This window comes from Sphaerodactylus townsendi, linkage group LG13, assembly GCF_021028975.2.
Source record: "Sphaerodactylus townsendi isolate TG3544 linkage group LG13, MPM_Stown_v2.3, whole genome shotgun sequence".
Taxonomy (NCBI): Eukaryota; Metazoa; Chordata; class Lepidosauria; order Squamata; family Sphaerodactylidae; genus Sphaerodactylus; species Sphaerodactylus townsendi.
Genome location: NC_059437.1, coordinates 37,626,366 through 37,653,885, shown reverse-complemented (window position 1 = coordinate 37,653,885; position 27,520 = coordinate 37,626,366). Strand labels below are relative to the sequence as shown.

Here is a 27,520-nt window from a genome sequence, read left to right as displayed (position 1 = left end):
TATTAAAATACCCCCTTTTCTATCATACAACAATAAAAGCGTCTTTTCCGCATAGGTGTGTAAAACAACACCGCTTTATCCCTTAGGATATCTACAGCGAATTACTCCTCAAAATACCAATAAGACTGAGGCGATGTGTGCCCCATTCCCGCCCAGTCCTATAATTTTCCATAAGGCTCGCCAACCCCGCATACGGCCGGAGTTCAAATTGAAGCCGGTCGTCTAGTTAGTTTTTTTAACTCTTATCTCTAAGGATCTGTGTGGAACGTATCAGGTGCACCCAGAGGCGGAGTCTTGGACAGAGTTCGTGGTTGCCATGGTGACAGGCATCTGAAGCCTTCCCCCGGAAGACTGCGCATCAGGTGAGCCTTACCTGGACTGGGGTAGATCAGAAGATTCTCCCCTTAATCAAACTGGAAGGTTCCTGTCTTTTTTAAAAAAATCAGGCACAGTTTATTCCTTTATACCCAAAGCATAAAACAGTGGTCAATGTAGGCTGCCGCAGAATACCAGTGCTAAGAGGGCAATATCAGGGGAGGGCTTACTCTTTCTTTGTTGGCCTTCCAATACCAATGGTTGATCATTGCGAAACAGGATGCCAGACAGCAATATGGCAGCTCCATTTGGGATGAGCAACTGTAGGGTGCTGGAGGCACTATCTGCAGAGGAAAGCACTAGCACAGCTGGCCAGATGCATGTTGTCACTTATGTCTCCTTTGCACCAGGCACATCTGTTCTATGTTCTGGAATGATACCAGGGAGGCTACATGGCGACCTTGCTAGGCAACCAAAACTGCATGGAAAGTTTGAGGAAGGACATCACTGATCTGCAAGGAACAGTCATCAGTGTTTTCTCCCGAGCTGGGGCTGTGCGCTATCCTTCCTGGAAGTTTCCTGACAAAGTGTCATGTGACCTGGACCTGGTGGCTTTATTGGACCATTATGATTATGTCGAAAATGAACTGGAATTTACTGAGCACTCCCATGTGGTTCTCCTGGAACTAGTGATTGACAGGTAAGGACATGTCTTAAAGTGGATGTCATGATAAACCATGGTATCGGAATACAAACCTCCAGCAATTTCCCAAGCTGAAGCTGGTAATCTTGTGGCTATCAGGCCACACAGATGACAGTTTAGAAGTGTCCTCCCTGCTGGGAGACAGAAAGAAGGTAGGAAACTTACCCACCTGAGTTTTATGCATGAGTTGATATTTGTTATGGACAGCTGGTCAGCTAACCAGAATTTGGGCGCTGTGTGGTTTCCGGGCTGTATGGCCGTGTTCTAGCAGCATTCTCTCCTGACGTTTCGCCTGCATCTGTGGCTGGCATCTTCAGAGGATCTGATGTTGGGAAAGCAAGTGGAGTATATATATCTGTTGGAGTGTCCAGGGTGGGTGGAGAAACCTTGTCTGTGAGTAACAAAGAAGGCAACCAGGTCAATAGTTGAGGGCATCTGAATAGAAATATGAGTAACAATGAAGACTATAGCATGGGCGTAACACTGGAGATAGCAAGGTTACTGGTGGGAGCATCTGAATAGAAGTATCTGGCCTTTGTTTCTTTTGTCTATGGTCATCCTGTGTTTGTGTGGAGCTGGTTAGACACTGTCTTGACTCTAGTATTCCCAAGTGATTCCGGCCGTGAAAGCCTTCGACAATACATTAACCAGAATTTGTTGCACAAACCACAGTTCAAGGAAACCTATACAAGGTTTCAAATGTCCATTCCAGGTCACTTTCTGGGCCACTTTGAATCTATAATGCTTTAAAGAGCCTGAGCTCTGTCTCCTTTAAGTGTGGCGTGCATCATCCTTAGACTACCTTTTAGTAAGACATCTTCTTTGCTCACCTCTTTTTCTACTGGCAACACTCCCTATCAGGCTCTTCCTCACTGTGGAAACAGTACAGCCACATTACAGTGAATGCTAGGTGTGGTATGAGCAGACAGGCAGTCGTGTGAGTGGTGGACAAGAAACAAGGGGCTAATTACATGGTTGGTTAAGATGACCCAGAATTCCTAGGTTTAGCCATCATGTTGTGCTGATTTGCACACTACAATATTGGATTACCTTTCTGCCCTTTGAAGGCTTATGTTGGTGCTTCAGAGCTTTACGGCATACACTGAGAACGTGATCAGCGAACAAGCTGTGCCCCCATCCCGAGTGACAGGACCCTACATGTCTGTTGGGCTGGCTGTGAGAAAGTGCTGGAATGGCATGCAGAAATGGGGAACCCTCTATCACCAGCTTGTGGCTGAGGTAGGTTGTCTGGGAGGATTAATCCTTTTCATCTCTCAATGTACAGCCTGATAATTGCAAGGGAGATGTGGGGGTTGCCTATTTACAAGCAGTAGAAAAGATCAAGAAGGTCACCTACCCCAGGGATAAAAGGCATTAGGTTTTAATCAGTATTATTTAATGAATAATTAGACTCTGTTTTTTAATTTGAATAATTTTAAACTTTACATTGTTGAGTACCCAGAGTTTGTGGTAGAACAGGATAAAAATATTTTAAATGAATAAGTTGGAGGTTTTTGTAGAGACAATGAAGACTGAATTGGACCCAAGGACATGACACAAGGCCTATTTGACTGCAGAGGCCTCCAATACCTGGACATTAGGCAGGGTTGGGGCAGATTTGCAAACAAGCCTTCTGACACCTTTCAGTAATCTCTTCCTGATTTTCTCCTGTCTAGAAAAAACATAAGGAAGATATCTCCAGTTTGAAGTCTTCCCTGCCGGAGGCAAGGGCCGAGAGTGAGCGTTTTAAAAGCTGTCCATCAACCCTTTCAGAGTCAGATGTGACTTTGCCCAGCTTCCAGTCTTCTCCTTTGACCATGTCAGCCAGCAGTGGACACCTGGACAGTGCCATCAGAGTCTCCTCTCAGGCACAGATATGTAAGGATGTTTGCAGGCATGTCCAGAGCACCCATACTCAAACCATTGAGACGTCCCTAGTATCGTGTGATGCATGTGAGAGGGCCCAGGGCAGCCTCAGGGAAGTGGGTAACGCCATCATCCACATCTGCAGCAGCCAGAACCTCCCATCATCTTTGAGCCGATTCCTTCAGCTGATTGATGAAACCCTCGGTCAGAAACCCCTCACAGCCACGGACATGAGCTACTGGGCATCCGAGCAAAGCAAAGACCTCTCCCGGATCAATAAACACTTCCGGGCACTGACAGGGCTTGTTAATCCTTTGAAGGAAGAGCTGGAAGCAGCTGAGAAACAAAAGGAGGCGTTGAAGAAGCAGTTGGAGACCTTCCAGAGCTGCCTGGAGAAGGAGAAAGAAGCCCAGGAGGAACAGAGGAAGGAGACGGAGCTGATATTCAAAAAAAAGAATGCAGAAAGTCTGCAGCTTGTGGCTGCACTTGAGAAGGACAAAGAGGATCTCCAGGAAAGTGAATATCCTGTCTTACTTCTTTTTCTACATTAACATTTCCCATGCTTTTCAAATCTGGGGTCTACTTGAGTGTGCATATATTCTGAATCAGCTCCCCAAAAACTAGCAAGCATCCTTGTATCTGCAGAAGAGGGCAGACTAAGGCCCCTTCCGCACACGCAAAATAATGCATTTTCAAACCACTTTCACAACTGTTTGCAAGTGGATTTTGCTATTCCGCACAGCTTCAAAGAGCACTGAAAGCAGTTTGAAAGTGCATTATTCTGCATGTGCGGAATGAGCCTAAGACTTTTTCAAAAGAACCCATAGAAGACAAAGAATAGCCTAGTTTGTATGACTCCTGGCAATCTCTCTGCCCAGTGAGTCAGAGTTTGAGAATGGGGTCATATGTTTTCAGCCACAGGTATGCTTCAGGGATTCCCCTGTATCCATCAGTCACGGCATGGTTGTATCAGGGAACTCTGGTGCATCCTTAATTCCTCCCTTCCTTGGGATGATGTCACTGAAACTATATTGGCAGGAGTGGGGCAGGGATCAGTTTGTCATTCTGAGGGGTATGGAAGGATGGGTGCAACCAACACAATGGCTTAATTTTTCAAAGTACATTTCATCTTCTCCTGTAGCATGCCATAGTGGCATGGCACAGGAAAAGATGAAATGTACTTTGAAAAATGCCCAAGAACTATTTGTTGAAAAATACCCAAGAACTGTGCCCAAGAACTATTTTGAGAATTATTGCTCTAAGCATTTGAAGTTTTGATCTGCAAAACATGAATTGTCCCTTCTAATCTTCCACCTGCCCATTTTCTAGTATTTATGTATCTGTAATGGGAGGGAAGGCAGAATGGTAACCCTGATCTCGTAAGCTAAGCAGGGTCAGTATTTGGAAGGAAAACCACCAAGGGAAGACTGCAGAGGGAGGCCATGGCAAACCACCGCTGCTTCTCACTTGTCTTAAAAGTTCCTTAGTGGGGTTGCCATAATTTGGCTGTGAACTTAATGACACTTTACATACACTCATGTACCTGTAACAGGCCATCCTAAACAGTCCACTAGTCACATAAACATCTTGCTATAGTCTGTCTCACAAAAAGCTAGAAGTGGAAGTGTGAACTCATCCTCTGCCCCTTTGTCCCCTCCATCCGTCCCTCTGTACTAAACACCAAGCTGAGCCCAGCTGGGCAGCAAGCCTTGGCACCGGTCCTCCCAAACCTCTCCCTGTCCCAAAGAACAAGGTGGGCCCGGCAGGGCAATGTCTTGAGGTCTTGGAGAACTGATTTCTTCCTCCTGAGGATACTGGCAATCATAGGCAGATTTCAGATGGGCCAAAAACAGTGGAGTGAAAACGGTGTAAACCCTTTTACACTGTTTTCACACCACTGTTTTTGGCCCATGCGGAATGTGCCTTAGCTCCTGGAAACAATTCAAGCTGAGCCTCTTCCTCAAACTACAACTTCCAGGGAAGCCATAGAAATGGTTTTAAAAATCTCGTATCTATAGCGTAACTGTTTGGTTTTCTTTGCCTGTTAGAGCCTGCTTCTGCCTGCTCATTTGCGATTTCTTTCAGTGTTCCCAGTTTGCAATGCAGGAGTATCCTGCCATTTTCTGTTGTGCCACTTCGCACTTGAACAGTGAGCTGCTTGGGTGTCAACAGGGGTATCCTTTGTTTTTCGTTGTAGGAGAAGTTTTCTTGGAGCTGCAAATCTCAACCTTGAAAGACAAGCTTCAGCAACAGCAAACTACTTTCCAAGAGATGGGTAAGTTCCCATTCCTGAAAATTCCCAATAACAAGTTCTGTCAGCCACAGATGTGCCTTTGCTGCTGATATTCACTTTTAAAATATATGTGTTATGTGTGAGCAATTATCTCAGTAACCTGAGGCTCCTGAAATCTACTGACTGCAGTTCAAAAATCAGGGGCACTTATGATCTGGTTCCAAAACTAATCTTTTGGGAGCAGCCCCATTGAACTCCATGGCCCTTATACATGTTCTATCAAGTTGCAATTGACTTATGGTGACTCCAGCAAGGGGCTTTCAAGGCAAGTTAGAAGCAGAGGTGGTTTGCCATTGACTTCCTCTGGAGAGCCTTCCTTATTAATTTCCCATCCGAGTATGGACCCTGTTTAACCTCCAAGATCTGATGAGACAAGGCTATGTTGTGCCACCTTCCATTCTTCTGTAGTCCTTACTTCCTAGTAAACATACATAGAACTAGGCTGTGCCTCTCCACTTTTGCAATTCAGCCTTGAGCTTGGCTTTGCTGAACCCTGCACCCATGCCACCATCCCCCAAAATCTGAGTCATCCAGCCTTCACTCCTGAGCTGTCGTGCATTCACAGAGCGGACCAACAGCAATCAGCTGCAGGAGATGCACGTGAAGATGATGGACATGGTGGACAAGAGCCAAGTGACCAGCCTGGAGGCCCAGCTGGCAGTCCTGTCTCGCCAGCTGGACAGCACAAAGCAGCAGCTGAACTGGACCACCGCTGAGCTTGACAAAGAGAAGGCCACAGTGGAGAGCATGCTCCGTCACAAAGAGGTGAAGTCGGTACAGAGACTAGCCTTTGCTCTCTGAGCTCCCTGATGTGTTTATGTGTCATGCTTCTCTCTGGCCAAGGAGATCCAAGTAGTTTATGTACCGTCCTGTCCATTCTCAGGCAGCCCAATCCTATTTAAGTCCTTTCAAGATAAGTTTAAGTCCTTTCAAGATACTGACAGAAATGTGAGATAACTTACCGTTTAAAGAACAAAATCTGCTCGTTTCTGAAAGGAAGGGCCCTATCTAATATTTTCTTTCTCTGCCTGTGATGAAGGTATAGCAGAACTGAAATAGCCCCCACCCCCCCCACCCCACCTTTAATTCACTGGACATAAATTAGTTCTTTTCTGTCTGATTAGTATTAGTCTTTTGCGGTAAGCTAGTTTTCTTGGATAATCTACTGCCACAGAGCTTGCTGCCCTACTTTTATTTGCTCTGATGCTTGCTGTCTTTCCTCACAGTCCCTCCAGGTCAAGCAAAGGGCTCTCATGCAGCAGCTGGATAATCTGGACCAGGAATGTGAGCAGCTAAAAACTGACCTGGTTGACAGGGAAGATGACGCATGCATGCTGCTGGAGCAGGTGAAGGGACTCAAAGAAGAGAAGCAGCAGATCCAGGACCATATGAAAGCACAGCAGGTCTGTGGTAGGGTGTGAGATGAGGGGCTGTGAACTCCAGCCAGGGGGAAAGCCCACAGCTCTTTCCACTGGAGTCAGGGAGGAACAGAGCACCCCAGTCCTGTGCTCAGGAGTTGGCTATATTGAGAGTGGTAACATTTGTCCTAACTCCTGGTGGCCTGATCCAAAAGTTACCCCCAAAGTTTCACTTTTAAAAAATCAAATCGTTCTCTGTGGGATTTTGGATGGATTTTATATGTGCCAAGTGCTGATGTTTCATAACTTTCCTACAAACCCTTTTCTGCAAGATGGTGCTGGTTTCATTATGCAGCCTGCTGTATAGGATGGGGTGGCCAGCTCCCTGTCTGGAGAAGTGTGGCCTTCAGGAATCCAGAAATTGCTCGTCTTGGGCCACCATAGTCAACATGGACTTCCAGGGAGCTTTAGCCTGACCCCCTAATAAACTAACACTGCTTTTGCATCAGGATGCTGGTCTAGTCTAGTTAAACAAGTTGATTTTACCAACTGTGAATGATGGGTAGCAGCAAGATGGATAGCTGGAATGCCATAATGTGTTATGTGGCAGGCCTATTCTTTGGATAGTGTAGGGGTGAACATAGATGTGGCTGTATGTGTGTTTGTTTGGTCTACTGCCCATCACACCTCTTCAAAACTAGCCTCTCAAATCTAGCTGCCAATCCCTCCTCCATGCCTATATCTCAACGATACCACATCAGAGAGCAGCTGAAGATCACATAGCTGAACGCTTCCCTATTCTCTCCCCTTGTAGAGATGATTTTTCCATAGAAAATTACGAAGGAAGGAAGGAAGAGTCTTTTCCAGGATGGGCTAGTTGTCTGTACATAGGAAAGATGTTTTGTTGGGAGTAGAGTTCCATACCATGGCTCCCTGTCCTTCAGTTCTTTTAACCCTTGCCTTTCCTTCAGCATTTTATCCTTTCAACAAGCCAGTGAGGTTAGGCTGAGAGAATGTGACTGGCTCAAAGTCACCCAGTGAATTTCTAGTGAGTGTAAACTTGAACCAGGCTACCCTAGGTCCTAGTCCAGTCACAATACTGCAGTTGGGAGAACTAGGTCCCAGTCCTGGTGCATCAAAAACAACCCTCTCAGCAAACCTGCACGCAATCTGTGGCTGTAGCATCAAGGAAAGTCTGGAAAGCTTAACCTCACTCTTGCCTCCATGCAGGAACTCCTGGAGAGAGCACAGCAGGAAAAGCAGAGCATGGAGCTGTCCATAGCTGAGCTCCAAAGGACCATATCGAAGTTGGGAGAGAGAAACCAGGAGCTGAAGGAGAAGGAGAGGCTCCTGGTGTTTTTCCCGGACCTTCACGTTCCTGTGGAGACACAGTTTGAAAGTAAGGAGCCAAGCAAAGGGACCTCTGTGTGTGGTGACGATTGCCCTTAGGAATGGCTGGCAGATGAAGGGAGCAAGTAAGGCTGCACTTGGGCCTACAAAACCTGTGTTCAGATTGCTTGGAGGCAACCACCCATGGATTGTTTCCTAGGCTCTGGTGGTGGGTGGGTGGAGAAAAATACATTTGGCACAAATGTAGCATTTCAGTGTTCAAAGTTTTTCATATACAATACCTCAATAATCTCAGCAATGACTCTGCAATGCTGGTTACAGCTATTATCCCTTTGAGATGGATTTGGGGATTGAGGAGAAGACTGAGACAGATTATGGTTCACCATCCTGGGAGTGGACTAGAAGCAGGCACGACTTCTTGGTTGACCTCTCAGACTCCTTGACACTATGTGGCATCAGCATTCAGGAAAATACTGGGCCAAGAGCCAAATGCATGAACAGGGTCTGACATCAACCCCTTGTAACTTGTCAGGCTGCCAGAAGACCTTTCCCATGGTGGCAGCAGCAGCGTAAGCCCCAGCTCAGGATCTGAAAGGGGTTGTTGAGGGGAAGAAGATGCAGCCTAGTCTAAAGGCCTAGCCTTTGTGACTTTCTTGATGTGCCTTTCAATACAGTTGGTCCTTCAGTGCCCAGTCCTTCTGCAGAGGGAATGGGCTTGACCTCTGGCCCCATGTTTCTTTGCAGGCACGGGGGATATCATGGAAGACATGGGAAAGCAGCTGCAGGCCAACAACATCCGTATCAGTGTCCTGGAGGAAGAAAACTCGCGCCTTCGAGCTGCTGTAGCCAAGATGAAAGAGCAGGCCCAACAGGAAGCACCAAAAGTAGGTGGGCAGTGCCAGAGGGAGCACCAAATGGGAGCCCTGCTCTCAGGTCCCTTCGGAAGAGCATTCTGTGACATCAGTTGGCCACCTGAACATAAGGGTTAAGCTGCGAAAGCACTCGTACCTCAAAGGTATTGAGCAGTGAGAGGTCCAGAAATAGAACTTGACTTCCTTGGGATGAAGTGGGGCAGGTAGAGGCTTATGATATCTTTGTTATTTCTGTTGTCAGAACTATAAGCAGAGCTCAGTAGAAGCACACATATTTTTACAGTAGGCAGCTAACTGTCAAATGCACACCAGGTGCCCAGAAAGATGCATGAATATCATCCAATTCCAGCTGGGAACTTTCAGCTCTCCACTTCTCTGTGCCCAATTTCAAACTGATTTAATTTGTCTCTAGCAAAATGATAGGTGTCACATCCCAAAAGCTGGAGATAATTTTTCCAGTAAGTTCCTTTTTATTAAGCCCCTGATCACTCTGGTCAATTATGCCAAAGGTGTCTGCTGCACAGTGGGGGCAAATGTCTGCCCACAACCAGCCTATCTAGCTTAACCCTTCAAAGAAAAGAAGCTCAACCACATGGGCTCACTGCTGTTATTTCAGCTTGAATAATCTCTACAACTTCCACAAGGGAAAGCAATGATAAGGACACTCATTCTCACACCCCATTCTTCTAAATTGGAACGTCTAAATTCCCATTTCGAGATATTGATATAACAACATCAGAGAGTGCTTTGAAATAACAAGCCTCTCCTTCTGCAGCAGCAGCAGCGACAGGAAGTGTGGGGAGGAGAGGGAAGGGGGAAAGAATATCAGCTCTAGGACATAATCCCTTAGCAGCATGTAGTTCAGGGAATTACTTTGCCTCTTTCATTTGAGGGAGATTTTTTTGGGAAAAGCCCACAATATCAATATAACTGCAATAACAGCAGTATGGATATAACAGTAATTAGAAGGCTTTTTCAAAGCCAACAAACTTGAGTATCTGGTCTCATGAGATCTGTGCCTTTAAGGGTAAATTGATGGGTGGAGTTAAGAGAATCATAAAAAGCAGGCCTGGGAGAGTTCTCAGCTGAAAAACTGCAGTCAGGAGCCTTGCATGAAAACAGAGAAACACAAGGAGACCCCACTACAAACCCACTGCGCAGCGAAGAGCCCCGAGGTAAGCATTCCATGCATAATGAGCCACCTTGGCTGCTACGGGTGCAAAACACTCAGTGTGGTTTGTTCTTATTAGCAGAGGCTTTCAAACCTATAACAATTCAATCAGTCATGTATTCAGTGCAGCTTGTATCTCTGTTCTCAAACATTGGAGCCCTATCCACGGAAACGTCATATTACCATTTTCAGCTCCTAGCTGTATGATTGGAGGTGCCTTCCAACTCTGTGATCCATCTACCATGGAGTTCCTTTCTCTGCAGCTTGTCCCGCCAACACAGCTGTGGATTCCATCTGCCAAAACCGGGTATGAAGACAGCTTGGTGCAGTCTCCCACAGGGTAAGTGGACTGGTTTGTAGATTGTGCAATGAGTTGGGACTCTTGGCAGGACTTGAGAAGGGCCTTTCCTCAGCTGGTTCTTGGTCTTGCTTCTTTTGCAGGGAATGTTGCAGGGAAGTAACAGGTTTCCAGAGAGCATCGGCAAAATCCACTAATAATCAAGCTGGCTCAGGAAGCAGGGCTCAGAACAGATCTCAGAGCAGCCGTACCCCCAGCAGAGACAGCTCCATCTCACACAAGACATCTGTTAGCTCACTGAAGAAGTCCATACAGGCTGCCCAAAATGTAGCATTCCAGTTCACTTTTCCCTGCGAGGACTCAACCATTGGCACCAATGCCAGAGGGAAGGGGAAAAGCAAAGGCAGGCCCTCAGCCCATTACACCCGGAGCCACCAGAAATAAAAGCCCTCAACAGAAACAATTGCAGATGGTTGCCAAGGACATCACTGGGATTCAGCAGTGAGGCGGGGCTTGGAACTTGGTGGTAAAGAGCAGACAGTGGCTGGACCACATGGGAGCAGCCAGCTCATGTACGCCACCTTGAATCACTGTTTTAGGGGACTGTTGTGATTGGCTGGTGAAGACGGGGGAGTCCTTTGTAAAAGCAACCCCTCCGTCTGACCCACGAAGGTGTTCCTGAATGGCAGGACAGTTTCTGAGGGCATGCAATTTAATGGGGCCTTTACCATTCTGCAAAGAAGATCTTGTGCTTTATGTGACCCAAAGGAGTACCAGAAAAAGGGGATGTAGGGAATTGGGTTTCAATAAAAAAATGTATAGGCTTTTGTATGCAGTTCATGTAGCTGTATGAGCTGCAGAGGAAACAAGACAAGGGAGCAAAGATGGCTCTTTCTCTTCACATTTCACCATGTCCAGGACCATTGTAGGCAGAAGCCACTGACTGTCTATCCTGTATCCTCTTGGAGATCAAGGGGTTCTAAACATGAGTAGCCCTTTCTTATGTGGCTAGGAAGTTGCTAAGGAACGCTGGAGCCCCCTCCTCTGCCAGTACATGCCATGACTGAAGAAGTTGGGCAACCTAGTGTTGATAGGCAGTATTGATGGCCAGTGGAGCGTCTTCCCACACAGACCACTTCTCTTCAGGTTGTTAGGGGCACAAACTTAGTTCATCCTCGCCTCTGCCTCCAAGTTGAGGAAAATACCATAGCCACAGGCAAAGCTACTGACTTATTACGTCTTCACTGACCTTTCCAAAGAAGCAAACTTTTGCCTCATCATGAGTGACAAGTTTCTGAGCCTTCGGCCTGAGAAAACAGGCGGTCATGAAAGGAGGCTACATGTCGCAACTCTGCATGAGTTCATGTTAGATTCTTTCCAATGAGAAAGGATGCACAGAAATAAATGTTTTGGAATATAATTATTCGTTCAGAAAAAATAATAAGGGAGCCCTGTGTCCTCAGTCCTTTGAGAAACACTTTCCTCCCTCTTACCATCCTAGAACAAGAGTGGGGAAAGGCACATTTAACCTTTTAAAACCAGGTCAGGCCCTCAAGTGAGACTCCATTCAGTGCTAAGGAACTTCCTCAGTCCCACTTGGGGATTCTTGATGTCTTCCCCACTCTGTCAGTACCTGTGCCTAACTCTGACGTGCCTTGACAGCCTCATCGCTAAGAGGCAATCAGAAACAAATAGCAGGGTCTTCAAGCAGTAAAGGGGGAGGGGGGAGGCAATGCAAGGGTAGGATGATATAAAGACGAGCGCACGTTATTCCTTGCTTGGTTTTTATTAGTATGGGGGCTTTACATGCCCAAGTGATGCCTTGAGTCCTGCAACCCAACTGGGGCTGAGTTTACAGCACTTCCACAGTATTGCTCAGCCCTGCAGATACTGTCAGGCTCTTCTCTAATAAGTTAGCATAAATTAGCAAGCATTGGTAATCCATCTGACCCACCCACCCACCCCCCAGGAGCCCTTCCTGCCCTCAAGTTGTCTAAACAATACGACTGTAAAGGTAAATGCAGCAGCCCGAGGCTCATTTCCCCAAGAGGGGAGACCACTGGCCATCTCCAACGCAGCCAGGTACAGCAGGATTCACACCATCTGGTTATGCCACTGGACACACCAAAAGGGCAACAAATTCAATCCGGAGTGAAGACAGACAATGGGGTCCAAGAACAGATGAACGCATTATTTTACATACGTACGTTTCCCATCCCAAGGAAGCCCAATGTGCTAAGAGTGTTGCTTCCTCGTTACCCTAAGCAGCTGCCAAGCCAAAAGGCTCCATGGGTCAAAGTTCTGTCTCCTTCTCACACCACTTTCTCCTGGAGCACTGGCAGATCGGTCCTCAAGGATAGCCGCAGTCTAGCTAGCTATCCCCGCAGCAGTTTCCTAGAAAGAAGAAGGTTTCTGTTAGAAGGACAAGGACCCGAAGGGTGACTGAGGAACCTCCTGACTGATGGTCTCAGACCAGCTGTTCCTCCTTTTTGCTGTTAAGGGGGGAAGGGTAGAGAAAGAGGCTTTATTGGCTATTGTCACGTGGACCTCTTGAAAGATTATCATGTAAGTCTGGTAAGGGTGACCCAGAGACCCTGGGAACTTATATAGCTCCCTTTTCCCCGAACAAAGAACAAGTTTGTTCTTAGCAAAGTTTTTTTTAAAAAGACACTGAGCACTTTCCTTCTGATAGGAAGCAGCACATTTTAATAGAAAAGGACACGTGCCTCTAACTATGTGCCTAGTGCCATCCCTCTCGTCAGCCTCATTTTCTTTTTTGTAACGTGTAGAAAAAGTAGAAATATTGAGCATAAACATATCCTGGCTTTGGGATAATAAATTAGCACAGCACATGAATCAAACTCACCAGCATTCAGTGCAAAGCTTGAGCTCTGAAACCGGCTTTGGAAACTAAGGAATGTATGAAACTACAATAAAGATTGCCTCTAAGAATATAACGAGTGTCTTTCCCTGACTCCCACATAGTCACAGCCATTTCTAACTCATTTGGAATTCAAGGACATAGCTCTGAGGCAGGCCCGTGAGCAGGGTCATTCCTTTCCACCCACTCTTTGCTCAAGCCCATTCTACCAGCTCTGCAAGGCAGGACTATGGAAAGCAAGAGGGTGGCTGTCGTGGTCTTGCAAGAGGCCTTGTTCTCAGCTACGAGTCCGACTCAATAACTTGCAGAAGCTGGGACCAGAATAGAAGTCTTTGATGGCTCCTGCAGTGGAGGTGCGGGAGGGGGTGGGGAATCTTACCCAGAATGTTGTGTTTGCAGAGGGGGCACGTCTGCTGCAAGAGCAGCCACGGATCCACGCAGTCCCGGTGAAATTCGTGCAAGCAGGGTAGCACTCGAAGACACTGTCGAGCAAGAAGGAAACGACTCAGCAGCTTTGCTGAAGGCTTGGACTACATATGCCCAATGGCAAAGCAGCAGCTTGCTCCCTACAGGGTTTAGCACCTTGCTTGTCAAGTCTTCAGTGGGGAAACGGCAAGCACCCCACCCTGAACGTGGCGAGACCCACTAGTGTACCATGAACAGCCCAGCCCACAGATACAGGCAAAACAGGAGTCACACCGTTTCTGCTTCCCATTTGAGAGAAGACCAGGAACTTGGGAAGTTGCCCTGTATCAAGCCTATTGAGCCTAATATCATCTTCTGTTACTGGCAGCCGCTCTCCACAGTCCCAGGTATTTCCCAGCATCTTCTATCTGAGATCCTTTTAACTGGAGATGCTGGGGAGTGAACTTGGACCTTCTGCATGCAAAGCAGATGTTCAACAACCAAGCTGTAAGTGGAGAAGGAGAACAGTGAACATTAATGTATGCTACTGGGTGGGGGGAAGAGTCAACCTACAGCAGTGGTGGCCAACCTTTGGTGCTTCAGATGTTCATGGACTACAATTCCCATCAACCCCTGCCAGCATAGACAATTGGCCATGCTGGCAGGAGCTGATGGGAATTATAGTCCATGAACATCTGGAGCACCATAGGTTGGCCACCCCTGACCTACACAGTGCAGTGGTTTTCAAACAGGTCTGAGGAGCTTAGGGATTCTGCTTAGAATGGTGATTATGTTTTTTAAGGGATTCTGTTTAGAATTGTGATTATGTTTTTTAAAGTGAGAGTAACCACATTAACAGTACTGCTTTCTGAGACAGGTGCTCCTCCTGTGCCGAATATTACCTGGTTCTTGTGAAACTGATCCAGACAGATGGCACAGCTGTCGATCTCGTGAGCCCAGCTCCGAGGCAGCTTGCCGGGGTGGTAGCGGCGGGTTTTCAGGGCCGAAAGCCTCTGTGCGATGTGCTGCTTCAGGTCCAGCTACGAAAGGGAAAACCAAGTTTAGGCTCCTCCTGCCCTGCAGTCTTTTTTGTCTGAATGAACGGGGGGAGGGGGGGCACACCTCAGAGTCTTGGTCCAGCTGGCTGTGCCGGGATTGCCGCTGTGCCTGCACAATCACTCCTGTGCACAGGATCAGAGCGATCAGCAGGATGGCATTCCACAGCTGCTGGAGATATTTCTGCAAAGAGGCCATAGATAGAAGAAGCATGTCTCAGGGAACATCAATCAACACTGGCATCCTAAGCAGAATTACACTCTTCTAAGACCATTAACTTCAGTGGACTAGGAGCAGCAGTGATGTAGTGGTTAAGAGCAGGTGCATTCTAATCTGGAGGAACCGGGTTTGATTCCCCACTTTGCTGCTTGAGCTATGAGGCTTATCTGGGGAATTCAGATTAGCCTGTGCACTCCCACACACGCCAGCTGAGTGACCTTGGGCTAGTCACAGCTTTTCGGAGCTCTCTCAGCCCCACCCACCTGACAGGGTGTTTGTTGTGAGGGGGGAAGGGCAAGGAGATTGTAAGCCCCTTTGAGTCTCCTACAGGAGAGAAGGGGGGTATAAATCCAAACTCTTCTTGTTCTTTGGAGGAACAACTGCTTAGGATGCTTAAAAACTTGCTTTAATGGGATTTTAGGTTTTCTTCCCCCCCCCCTTAAATTTTAAGTATACTTTTTAAAAACAAGTTAGTCTCAAATAGAACATGAAGGTAGCCAATGTACATACAGGATATACAGTAAACAGCAGCAGCACGATAATTATCTGTTCTATTTTTATTCCATCCTTCTTGCAAAGACTTCTGTTTTGTTCTCACAACAACCCTGTGGGATTGGTTAGTATAAAAGTGAGATTGGCCTAAGAAGATACCCCCCTTGTGACTGGTTCCAGTATGAAACTAACCACTGTGCTACACTAACTCTCAGCTTTCTTAGGATCAAATAAAGTATCACAAACATTGTTAGCTACATTCCATTAATGCAACTTGAGACTTAAAAGATTGGGCCGTGGTGGAAGAATATAGCTGAAACAATACCCACACAATGTTCTTCAGTGCAATATATGTCAGGATATTGAAAATTGCAAGGTGGTCATATGCTGGTCTAGAATGACTGGAATGTAACAGTCAGCAGAATTGTAAAGGTCGGAGCCTCTCTGTCTGGGTCTGCAGTGATTGGCATGTAACAGTCAGCAGAATTGTAAAGGTCGGAGCCTCTCTGTCTGGGTCTGCAGTGATTGGCATGTAACAGTCAGCAGAAGTGAAAAGGTCACAGGCCAGGATGATTAGATCATCTAGCTAATGATTTGCTGGACAAAACTATATAAGAAGACTGCATACCCAATTCAGTACCTCTCCTTCACCTTCAGGTTCGGGCTCAGATTGTTGTCAGAGTAGAGAGTGGATAGTTATTGTTATTTTTGTTCCTTTGAGAAACAAGAGATAAAGTATTCCTGTTGGAACTAAATCTACTGTCTGAGTGTTTCTTTTTCTTATACTGCAAGCAGTTACCTCCTGTTCTAGCAAGGGTGAGTTGGCACCTAGTCCTTCCGCTGTGCACTAGGCCAAAAATTTGGTTATGGGCCCAGTATCCTAACCACTGAAGCTAGAGAGTGTCGAGGCAGTGTGACACGATGACATCCACCATGTGCAGTTTGCCTTTTGAACGGCTGACTGCAGGGAACTACTCAGCATGGAGTGTGAAAATGCAGAGCTTTCTCATACGTGAAGATTTATGGGCTGTAGTCGAGACCCCACCGAACCCAGGCACAGCAGCAGAGCAGAGGGCAGATGCCAGAGCCAAGGCATCCATAATGTTGGCTGTGGAAAACTCCCAGCTCATCTATCTACGGGCTGCTGAGAAGGCTTCTGACTGCTGGAAGGTGTTGAAGGACCTGTACCAGACGCAGACTGCTGGTTCCAAGGTAATCTTGACCAGACGCTATACAATTTGAAGCTGAAAGGAGGTGAAAATGTGGCCAACCATGTCCAACAGCTGCGCATTTCACTATTCGGTCGAAGCTGGAAGACAGAGGCATGACTTTCACTGAACAGCATAGGGCCTATATTGTACTATCTTCCCTAGATGACAGCTGGGACAATTTTGTCTATAGTATGCAGAGCATAAAGGAAGATGATTTGACTCTAGACTATGTGACTGCACAGCCAGAGAGAAGCCTGCTGTTTCCAGAGGCAAAAGTGAAACCCAGCTTTCCCTGAACTGTCCAAGGTCATATGCAGTTCGGCGTTGTTTCCGTTGTGGCTCTACTAATCATCTTCTCCGAGAATGCCCACAGAAGGGGGAGAAGAAGGGGCCAGCTAAAGGACAACGGGGAAGAGGAAAGAAGGAGCACTACTTGACGGCATTGCTGAGAACCGATGTCCAGAGAAACCAACCCATCTGGCTCTTGGACTCTGCCTGCTCAGAGCATGTCGTAAATGCTCATCACCTATTGACTGAGGAGTCCAAGGCAAGTGTGAAGCATGTCAGCTTGGCCGATGGATCACCAGCTGCTGTTACGCTGCAAGGAACTGCCTACATACCATGCCTAGGTAAAAGTTGCAAAATGTGTTGTGTGTTCCTGGACTGGATTTTTGTTTGTTGAGCGTCCCAAGTTTAGCTGAACAAGGGTACAAAACTATATTTGATAGACAGGGTTGTACAGTATGGCAGAATGACATAGAGTGTGCAAAAGGTACACTCTGGTGACAAAATGTATGTTATGACTGATAAAGGGCAAAATGAAAATGTAATGAATGTTTCAAGTCTAGCTAATAAGCCTATGCATGATGATTGTGTGCACTATCTTCACAGAGTCCTAGGACATGCAAGTTTTGCCACCATCAAGCAGTTGGCAAAAGTATGTGATTTGAGTGTAAAGCCTTGCAAAGCATTCCTAGACTGTTCAGTCTGTAGTGGGGTTAAGGTGAAATCCTATCCAATCCCCAAAAAGAGCTACAGACAAATGGAAAGACCATTTGAACTAGTCCATGCAGACTTAGCTGGTCCTTTCCAATCAAGCGAAGGGTGCACGATATATATTTCTGCGGTTTGATGATTATAGCAGATACTCTTACTGCTTGTTGTTGAAATCTGAGGATGAAGCCTTTTAGTAGTTTAAGGAATGGGTCTCAATGATTGAACGGAGGTTCCCTCACAAGGTGGCTTGCCTGCAATCTGACAGAGGCGGTGAGTTCATGGGGAACAAATTCCAAACATGGCTGACACAGAAAGGTATTAGCCACAGGAGAACAAATCCGTTCAGCCCGGCTGAAAATGGCGTGGCTGAGAGGAGACTAGGCATTCTTCAAACAATGCGGGATTGCATGATAAATGATGCCAAGGTTCCATTCCATTTCTGGGGAGAGGCTGTCTTAGCTGCCACACATGTAATAAACAGGTTGTGGAGTTCAAGTATCAATGAAACACCATTTTTCAGAATGTTTGGCAAAAGGCCTTCCCTGAAACACCTTTTAGAATATTTGGGAGTTTTGCTAACGTCCTCATTCCCAGACAGCAACGGAAAAAAGGACAAAAGAAATGGCAGAGACTGCGTTTTGTAGGATATGCGCAGAATACCAAAGGCTATAGATTTTCATTGGGTCATGGAAGAATTGCTATCTCACGCAGTGCCAACTTTGAAAAGCATACAGGTTGGGAACATGTGCATCAAAACTCTGAAGTGTTCTTACCACCAGTAAGCCATGACACAGTACCTAGTGACAGCACACAACCCCCACTCCCTGTTCAAGGTCACACATCTGCTCCGAGCCTTAAGCAACAACAGAACAGTGATAGTCATCAGGAAGGAAGCCAGGGAGAGGAGGGGGCTGAGCAAACTGGAGAAATAGCTATACCACGCAGATCAGAAAGAGCAAATAAAGGCATACCACCAAAAAGGTTTATGGTACAAGAAGTGAGAGTGTGCCAATTAGGGACAGAACCACAAGGTTTCCATGATATGTTGAAATGTCCACCTGAGGAACAGGAAAAATGGAATCAGGCTATGGACAATGAGTTTGAATCCTTGGTGAACTTAAAAGTGTTTAACATTGTTGATAAACCTACTGATAAGCCGATCATAGGTGCAAGATGGGTATACAGGCGTAAACCTATGCCCGATGGGACTTGCAAATATAAAGCAAGATTAGTCGCATAAGGCTTCTCTCAAACAAAGTTTGACAGTTATGATCAGACTTATGCACCCACTGCAAAGGCAGAATCCATGAGATTAGTGATTGCTCTGGCTGAGCAAAGAGACTTTAAAATGAGGCACTTTGATTTTGAAACAGCTTATTTAAATGCAGATTTGCAAGAGACCATATACATGAAGCAAGCACCAGGTTATGAGCATGAACAAGTTGATAAAGTTTATAAGCTCAACAAAGCTTTGTAATGGGCTGAAACAGTCAGCCAGATGTTGGAACAGGTGCATACACAAAGCATTATGTGAAATGAAATTTGACCAAAGTGTGGCCGATGCCTGTATATATACCAGAGGTACTGGTGATGAATGTATCATTTTGATGATTTATGTTGATGATCTCTGTGTGGTTGCAAAACAGACAACCAAATCAAACAACTTTACACTGAGTTGAGTAAACACTTTAAGCTGAAAGACTTGGGGTATCTAAAGCAATACCTGGGTATTCAAGTCAGTAAATCTGAAGAAGGGGATGTGTTTCTGACACAAAACAAAAGATAGAGGGTGTCATACAAAAAGCTGGTCTGCAAGATGCCAAAGTGGCACAAACCCCAATGGTGGCTGATTTTTGTAAGCAAGATAACAGCAAAGCATTTGAAAGGCAAGACCTATATCGTTCCTTAATTGGCAGCCTGCTGCACATTGCTAACTGGACAAGACCAGACATAGCTTTTGCTGTAGGTTTATTAAGTAGAACAGTTGCAAAACCTACTGAGAAAGACTGGCAGGGGCTAAAAAGAGTAATTGCTACTTGAAGGGAACTGCTAACTATGGTTTACACTTTTCTAACCAAAACAACAAGGACTTAGTGGTGTATGCGGACAGCTCATTTGCAGAGGACTCAGGATGTAAGTCAGTGAGTGGTTATTATATGCAATATGGCAGCCATCCGATTTGTTGGAGATCTCGAAACAAAACAACGGTTGCCACTTCAACTGCTGAGGCAGAGTATGCGGATCTTGATGGGGCATGTAATGATCTACAATGGGTCATGCAGTTGCTAAAAGACCTGGTTTAGAATGTGCACAACCTATAACAGTGTTTGAAGACTCACAGACAGGTATAGCCATGGCAGAGAACCAAAACCGTAAAGCTCGGACTAAACATGTAGCTGTGAAATTCCAAAATGTAAAACAACTGATACAGTAAAATATGATTAAGTTGCAGTACTGTGAATCATCTGCAAACATAGCCCGACATCTTAACAAAGCCATTACCAATACAAAACATAATGACTTGGTGTTTGGTTTGGGTTTAGTAGGATGTACAATTTGGCAAGGACTCTGTACAAAGTGAGTGAAATAAGTAACTCTGTGTACTGACTATGTACTAACTATGTAATGAGTGTAAATAATGTGAATGACTTTTGTTTGTAATTATTTTGTTTGTAAATATTATGTAATGAGGCAACATTCCAACCAGATATGAGAAGGGGTGTCAGGATATTGAAAATTGCAAGGTGGTCATATGCTGGTCTAGAATGACTGGAATGTAACAGTCAGCAGAATTGTAAAGGTCGGAGCCTCTCTGTCTGGGTCTGCAGTGATTGGCATGTAACAGTCAGCAGAATTGTAAAGGTCGGAGCCTCTCTGTCTGGGTCTGCAGTGATTGGCATGTAACAGTCAGCAGAAGTGAAAAGGTCACAGGCCAGGATGATTAGATCATCTAGCTAATGATTTGCTGGACAAAACTATATAAGAAGACTGCATACCCAATTCAGTACCTCTCCTTCACCTTCAGGTTCGGGCTCAGATTGTTGTCAGAGTAGAGAGTGGATAGTTATTGTTATTTTGTTCCTTTGAGAAACAAGAGATAAAGTATTCCTGTTGGAACTAAATCTACTGTCTGAGTGTTTCTTTTTCTTATACTGCAAGCAGTTACCTCCTGTTCTAGCAAGGGTGAGTTGGCACCTAGTCCTTCCGCTGTGCACTAGGCCAACAATATAATGCTGGTCAATCATTTCAACTCTACAGATGTAAGCTCTGGTATGAAAGAGGTGCTAAAATGGCTCAAGAGATGCAAGAGTCAGCAAAAAGGCTTTACTTGCTGCAACACCAGTCATGTACACATTATAAATTTTAGCAAACAGATTAATTGCCCCAAATCCTAGCCCAGCAACTCTTGACTTTGTAATTCTATGAAAGGTGAGCTGTAACCAAGAATTCACTGCATTTTCACAAAACTACGGCTCCCAGATGTCTTTGAGCAAACTTATGATATGGAAACTGGGATGTCAAAGAAGAGAGAAAGGAGTCACTAATTTACATAAATGCATGTGCCCTGACAGGCCTCCCAGGCAGAGGCGTAGCAAGGGGGGAAAGGGGCAGATGCACTGGTGTGTCCTCCGCCCCTGTCCCGCTCCAGAATGCCCCCACCACTCCCGTGAAACATCCTCACCACACCCCCACAGGGGCACACTCCTGGTGCGTTATGCACCCCCGCTCCCTTGGAGCTACGCCTTTGCTCTCGTGATCTCTGTGTTTGAGGACAAATCCTTATGCAGGCCATCTAGAAGGGGCACAAACCTGGACTCTCGAGCTGTTCTCTCCTGTACAGATGACACCCTGCCATTCTCCATACAGGCCACCCCGCGAGAGGCCACATGTTGACCAAAGTGTCAAAGTCACCCCCTAAAAAACAAAAGATGCAGAGATACATCCATCAAGCTGAGCAATGGAAAGAGATCTCAGAAACATCCAGCTCACAAAAGTCCAGATTATACATGCATCTATAAACACAGAAAGTTTTCAAAACATTTGTTTCTAACACAGGAACTGCTATATAAACTACCTGCCCAGCAGCTGTGACCATCAAAACATCTGGTCACTTCCAGTGTCTTGTTGTATCTATAGCTAAGGAACCATCTCAGAGCAAATGTATAAGCAGTCAGCACACCACAGCCCAGGGTCGTAGCTACAAGGGGGAGGGGACGCACCGGGCGTGCGGCCCTGTGGAGGTGTAGTGAGGGTGTTCTGGGGGCATTTTGGGGCGGGGGGTATTCCGAGGCAGGACAGGGGCAGAGGACACACCAGCGCACCAGGCGCTTTCCCCCCTTGCTACACCTCTGCCACAGCCTACTCTTTATCACATTTTTATCCCACCAATCTTTCCAAGAAGCAAAGGTGGTTCTCCCCTCTTGTACTTTGTCTTCACACCCTAGGCTATGAGAGAGAAGCTGGCCCAATGTGACCCAGTTTTCCCCACTCAGACATCATCCTGCACCAGTAGTCATAGCATGCCATCCAAACACATGTATTGTATGGCCAGATTAGATATTGCATGTTGACTCATGAAAACAAGCCAGTGGCTTGCAAAGCAATTTTACACACCACAGAAGCACTAAAGAAGTGAAAAGGCTGGATTCAAACATATACTATGTATGTCCTCTAATCAGAGGATAAAATCCTTTAATCTCCCACTGATGGCATACCACATTCTCCAACAGTACAGCTTGGTACGTGATTTTTGCTGTTGCACGGAGACCTCTGCAAGCAAAATAAAAGAGAAAAGTTAGATCCATCAGTTCCTCTCTCCCACTCTTGAGAGCTGACATCTATGGAAGTGGGGAGAAGGAACACCACCTCTCTTGACCAAAGAAAGCCTACCCCTCAGACCAAAGAAAGCCCACCCCTCAGACTAGATTTATCTCCACTACTGAGAAAAAGCCCTGTATGTAACAGAAGGTATTTCACCCATTAAGTCAACATAACTCTCATCTTAGGACTGGACTGTAAAACGCTCAAAAACGGTCATATTCACCAAAGGCAGCCAACAGAGCAGGTATTTACACACATAAAGTAGCAAGTGAAACAAAACTACAGAACAGAACTGCCCTCTCCCCTTCTGAACCCCAGTCTCACCGCAGCAGTGCTCCAAGGAGCCTGGTCACATTTTCTGAAGTCTGAATGATGATCACAGGCTTCGAGAGAACCTGGGAAACGTCCAACTGGAGCAGGAAGAAAAGAAAGAGTCAATGAGACTGCTGGGATGACTATCAGCTCTTCGAGACCATCACGGCTCTCAGAAAGAAGGAGGTGGCAAACACTTACCTCGCGGATCGCGTTCTGGTTCAGTGCAAGGATGAGCAGGGCTGAGGCGCCCAAGACGAGGGCCCGCTTCATCTGCCAGGGAAGATTCCACATAGAAAAACACAAAAAATGGAGTAGAACCACCTGCAAGCTGCTAATTATAATTAGGTCTTGCAAAAAAAAAATGGCCCCTTAATGGAATTATCTCATAAAGCGCCTTTATGTGAAAAGCTAAAGTAAACTGGCTTGCTTCAGGACAGAGGAGCGCAACACCAAAATGACTCAAGAAACTGAAAGCAGACCTTATTATGAGACATATTTGATTGCCTGCACCATATTATTTAAAGATTATATATGTTTATTAAGAATTAGTAGCATGATGTTAGTGAAAATTATCAAGGTGGTTTATGAGACAATTCTATTCAGGTGCCCTTTTTTGCACAACTACAGAGAAAAAGTGAACACCCCTCCCCCCCACCTGAGTTTCTAACACCACTGAAGAAAAAGTATTACAGGTCCTTCCTTACTTCTGCTAGCTTGCCAGGGATGCACTAGTTTCTCCCCAGTTTCCTCCCAATTTGCAAGAACTTCAGTGGATTTGGTAGCTGCCCATCCCACCAACACAGCTGGCAGAAGCAGACTAACACCCTGTTTCTAATTACAATTATGTCAAAGCATCCACAGGATTGCAGTCTAAAAGGAATTATACCAATCCTAAATGGAATTATACCTTTCTAAATGCAAGGGTTGAACGTAGTTTAGGATTGCACTGTAAGCGATACAAGAGAAGGAAACACACATCTGCTTCACTTGGTCAAGTTGCAGAATTCCGCCCACTCTTGGTGGAGCACTTGGGTTTCCGTGGTCCAGAGTATGCCCCAGCACAAACAACCCCATATTATTTACCTCTGGCTGCCCAATCTCCCAAAGGAGCCAAATTATTTCTCTGAAGTTGGGGCAGATTCACACAAAGAGTTGGGGCAGATTCACACAAAGAAGTGCAACATTTGATTAGTGGCAACTGAACGTGTGACCCAGATCCGCTGAAAGTCGCAGCACTCAAGGCGAGGCGACACAAAGACAGTTCTGCCTGTGATACTACATCTGCAGCAGGTCATTCACACTTGCAGATCATCCCTTCATCATGCAGTTAGCAAGAGAGAAGTATGCCTGTATAGGGCAACTCAGAGGGCAACAGTAGCAAGAGCAGCTACCTTACCTTGTTGACCACAGCAGTGGTGAAAGATTCTTCTCTGCTGCCTCTGGGGATCTCAGCCTGTTCTTCACCAACTGGGACAACACCAATCCATCCATCATCATCCTCCAACTTCGGGTCAGTATCCCCGACCTGAAAATAGGGAAGACGTTCTCACTGAAGTCCAGACTGAATATGCCCTGGAAACTCTCAGCTCGCCTGCTTCTTCCTCACACTGTGTACAGCTAGCTAATTAAATGTTTTCACTTACATGGCAACCACACAGCTTGGAATTCTATGTTGTAAGGGAGCAAATTAGTTTAAACTCAGACACAACAACCAGCTGCAGGATGCTGTGAATGTTTTAATTGTTGAGCATTAGGGAGGGAACATACGACCCCAAGGATTCCCCAAGCGCCACTTCACAGTGCTGTTGAGAGGATTTAAAAGACAACGGAGAACGATATATAACCACTTTGAGTCTATGGAGGAATGGCAGGTTAAAAATGTGATAGTTCGATTCTTCAAGTTATACTGGGCTTTATTGCCTGTAGCCAGTGGTGGGATTCAGCAGTTTCGCACCACTTCAGCAGAACCGGTTGTTAAAATGGTGCTTGTAAACAGCCAGTTGTTAAATTGGTTGTAGTGGGTTTTCTGGGCTGTCTGGCTGTGGTCTGGTGGATCTTGTTCCTAATGTTTTGCCTGCATCTGTGGCTGGCATCCTCAGAGGTGTACTTCCCTCTGTGATACACCTCTGAAAATGTCAGCCACAGATGCAGGCAAAATGTTTGGAACAAGATCGACCAGACCACGGCCACACAGCCCAGAAACCCACTACAACCAGTTGAATCCGGCCGTGAAAGCCTTCCACAATAAGTTGTTAAATTATTTGAATCCCACCAGTGGAACCCGTTGTTAAATTATTTGAATCCCACCACTGCCTGCAGCCCACAAAAGTTTTGACCTGCTACCCATCAGCACCCAAAGACATTGACTGTGTGCTCCCTAACTGAATTTGTCAATATTTGTTTAATCAAAGGCACTGCCACCCCAAGTGCTATCATCATCACAATCTTATGCAGAGTTACACACTTCTAACAATTGACTTCAACTGAGTTAGAAAAGTGTAACTGTGTTTAGGATTGCACTGACAGTCAATAACCAGGTTTTTTTGCCTGAGGATCCCCACCTTCCACTACACACACACATAAATTTTCCAATACAAAAACTGGAAATTTTTGAGAGCACTGAGAAAAAAATTCCTGTGAAAAATCCACTCACTTGGAATGAGTTACGTGCTTTATAATACAAGGTTTTATTCATTCAGAATGTAGAGTATGAAGATTTTTATGCAAGACAATCTACATCAAGTGGCTCAGGCGTCACAAGTGGGTCTTTGGCATGCCAACTGTGGCACCTGCCCCTCATTTCAGGAAAATAAGCCAAGGCCATTGTCTGATGGAGCTTGTAGCTGGCACTTTGAAAAAGGCACCTTGACAAAGGCAGTACAGGATAAGTGGGTAAGATGGACGCTTCCTTGAGGTTGTATGCCAGGGATGGAAGTAAACATGACTCTTCTGGTTGATTGCAACTTGGAGAGCTATAGAATACTATTGATCTACATCATTAGATAATGATAATTCCTATGAATACCATAGACACATACAACATACTTTCAAGCATATATATAGCTTTAAAAGGGCTTGGACAGATTTATGGAGGAGAAGTGGATCTATGACTACCAATCTTGATCCCCCTTGATCTGAAATTGCAAATGCCTTAGCAGACCAGGTGCTCAGGAGCAGCAGCAGCAGAAGGCCATTGCTTTCACATCCTGCATGTGAGCTCCCAAAGGCACCTGGTAGGCCACTGCGAGTAGCGGAGTGCTGGACTAGATGGACTCTGGTCTGATCCAGCAGGCTTGTTCTTATTGTTTAGAATATGTATGATGATAACACACTATTAAACTGGTCCCTGGGAGAGAGGGGGGGGGGGCGGCTCCACTTTTCCTATGGTTTTGACATTTCCAGAAATTTTACATCTCTATTGTGGTCTGTTTCAACATGCCATCAAATACCAGTGGGCAAGAGTGAGCTGGGATGGAGGAAGATGTGCCAGCCTGCACGGGGGTTGCCAGATCTGGGTCTTTATGGGTAGAGGGGTCAGGCCTTCTGCTAACGAACCCCCTGCCTAAATGCATGACCCTTAACTACAGAAGGGTGGGGGGATGAGAAACTATCTATATGTGGGTTTGCAGAGGGGTAGATGGAGAGTGCTTGAGCAAAAATTCCTTACCTTGATTCAAGTTTTTTTTGGGGGGGGGAAGGGTGCCAGTTTGCCCCAGCCCCTAGAATCCCTACAATTACATAAATCCCGATAATGGGTAGCCCTTCAATTTTCAGGAAAGAACAGACAGGGGTAGCCTTTTGAAGGGGGAACAGGCGTGGCAAGGGTGTTCACCGTTCAATACTTATTAGTATAAAAAAGCTACAGTTCCAAGCACAGATCTTTGTTGGGGGGTCAGTGAAAAGGGAGACAGATACTAAGCCCTCCTCAAATAAGGGCTGCATTGTGCCTCTGGCATCTTCACCATTAGCCAGCCCTTGGGTATACCTGCAGCAGCTCCTCCTGCCCCCTGCAGAAAGACAAGAGTCTGGCACCTGGCCTATATCATATGGCATCACCAGAGACCCAAGTATTCCTTAAATCCGGGTGGATTCTATTTTTGCTGCAAACAAAAATGCATTTTGTTGATTGGAAGCCAATCTTAGCTGCGGGGGTGGGTGGGTGAATAATGGTGCATGTATATCCCTTGACTACAGAAGGGGGGGGGTGAGAAATTATGTATATATGGGTTTGCAGGGTAGTAGGTGGGGAGTGCTTGAGTCATTAAAATCCCTTACCTTAATTCAGGGTTGTTGTTTTTTATTTGAGAGGGAAGGGGGCCAGACCGTTTTGTTTTGCAAGTGGAAAGGGATTAGGATGTCCCCCATGCCGTAGCAAGTGGGATTTGGGTGGGAAAGCAGAGGCACCTGCATGTAGGTTATACAAACCCAATGATTTGGGTGAGGGTAAGAGATTTGGGATAATCATTCCATTCCCGGGAGGGGGACTGAGAACCCCGCCCCAGCCCCGGGTAAGGCAGCCTCGAGGCCCGCTCACCAGCACCAAGTTGCCCCGGATCTCCTCCTCCTCCTGCTCCAATTCCTCCTCCTCCTCCTCCTCCTGCTCGCCGGCTTTTTGCAGCGGCTTCTCCCGCTCCAGGCCGGGCCTGCCCAGCAGCCCGCCCCGCAAGGTGTAACTCCCGTCGGCTTCAGGCAGCTCCTCGGCCGGCGGGGGCAGCAAAACCACCTCCACTTGGGCCTGGCCCGCGGGCCCCGAGCCCTGCCCGGCCGCCACCAGCAGGCCCGCCAAGTGGCCCAGCAGGCAGGAGAGCAGCACCGGCGCCGAAGCCGCTTCCGCAGCCGCCATCATGGCCAGGCAGGCAGGCTGGCCCGCCTCCTCCGCAGCCTGCGGCAACTGTGGG

At 46.3% G+C, this 27,520-nt stretch overlaps 2 protein-coding genes across 5 annotated transcripts; one reads left to right on the top strand and one right to left on the bottom strand.

Moving 5' to 3' along the window:
• Positions 1–279: 279 nt before the first annotated feature.
• On the top strand, positions 280–13,180 carry CCDC157 (coiled-coil domain containing 157). 4 transcript variants are annotated; one of them, XM_048513725.1, is made up of 11 exons: positions 280–362; positions 726–1,015; positions 2,086–2,257; positions 2,695–3,400; positions 5,082–5,159; positions 5,743–5,942; positions 6,404–6,580; positions 7,766–7,934; positions 8,630–8,769; positions 10,192–10,268; positions 10,370–13,180. In XM_048513725.1, the coding sequence occupies exons 2-11, from the start codon at positions 768–770 to the stop codon at positions 10,668–10,670; spliced, it is 2,268 nt and encodes a 755-aa protein (XP_048369682.1). In that variant the 5' UTR covers positions 280–362; positions 726–767; the 3' UTR covers positions 10,671–13,180. The 4 variants fall into 4 exon arrangements, with proteins under 4 accessions (XP_048369682.1, XP_048369683.1, XP_048369685.1 ...); XM_048513726.1 differs by having other exon boundaries at positions 355–1,015; positions 8,630–8,773; positions 10,370–10,510; XM_048513727.1 differs by lacking the exons at positions 280–362; positions 2,086–2,257 and having other exon boundaries at positions 890–1,015.
• On the bottom strand, positions 11,997–27,520 carry RNF215 (ring finger protein 215). The gene is made up of 10 exons (XM_048513729.1): positions 27,157–27,520; positions 24,019–24,147; positions 22,821–22,892; positions 22,632–22,717; positions 22,202–22,256; positions 21,297–21,401; positions 14,635–14,751; positions 14,415–14,552; positions 13,487–13,589; positions 11,997–12,620 (listed from the first exon to the last, which is right to left on the bottom strand). The coding sequence occupies exons 1-10, from the start codon at positions 27,466–27,468 to the stop codon at positions 12,598–12,600; spliced, it is 1,140 nt and encodes a 379-aa protein (XP_048369686.1). The 5' UTR covers positions 27,469–27,520; the 3' UTR covers positions 11,997–12,597.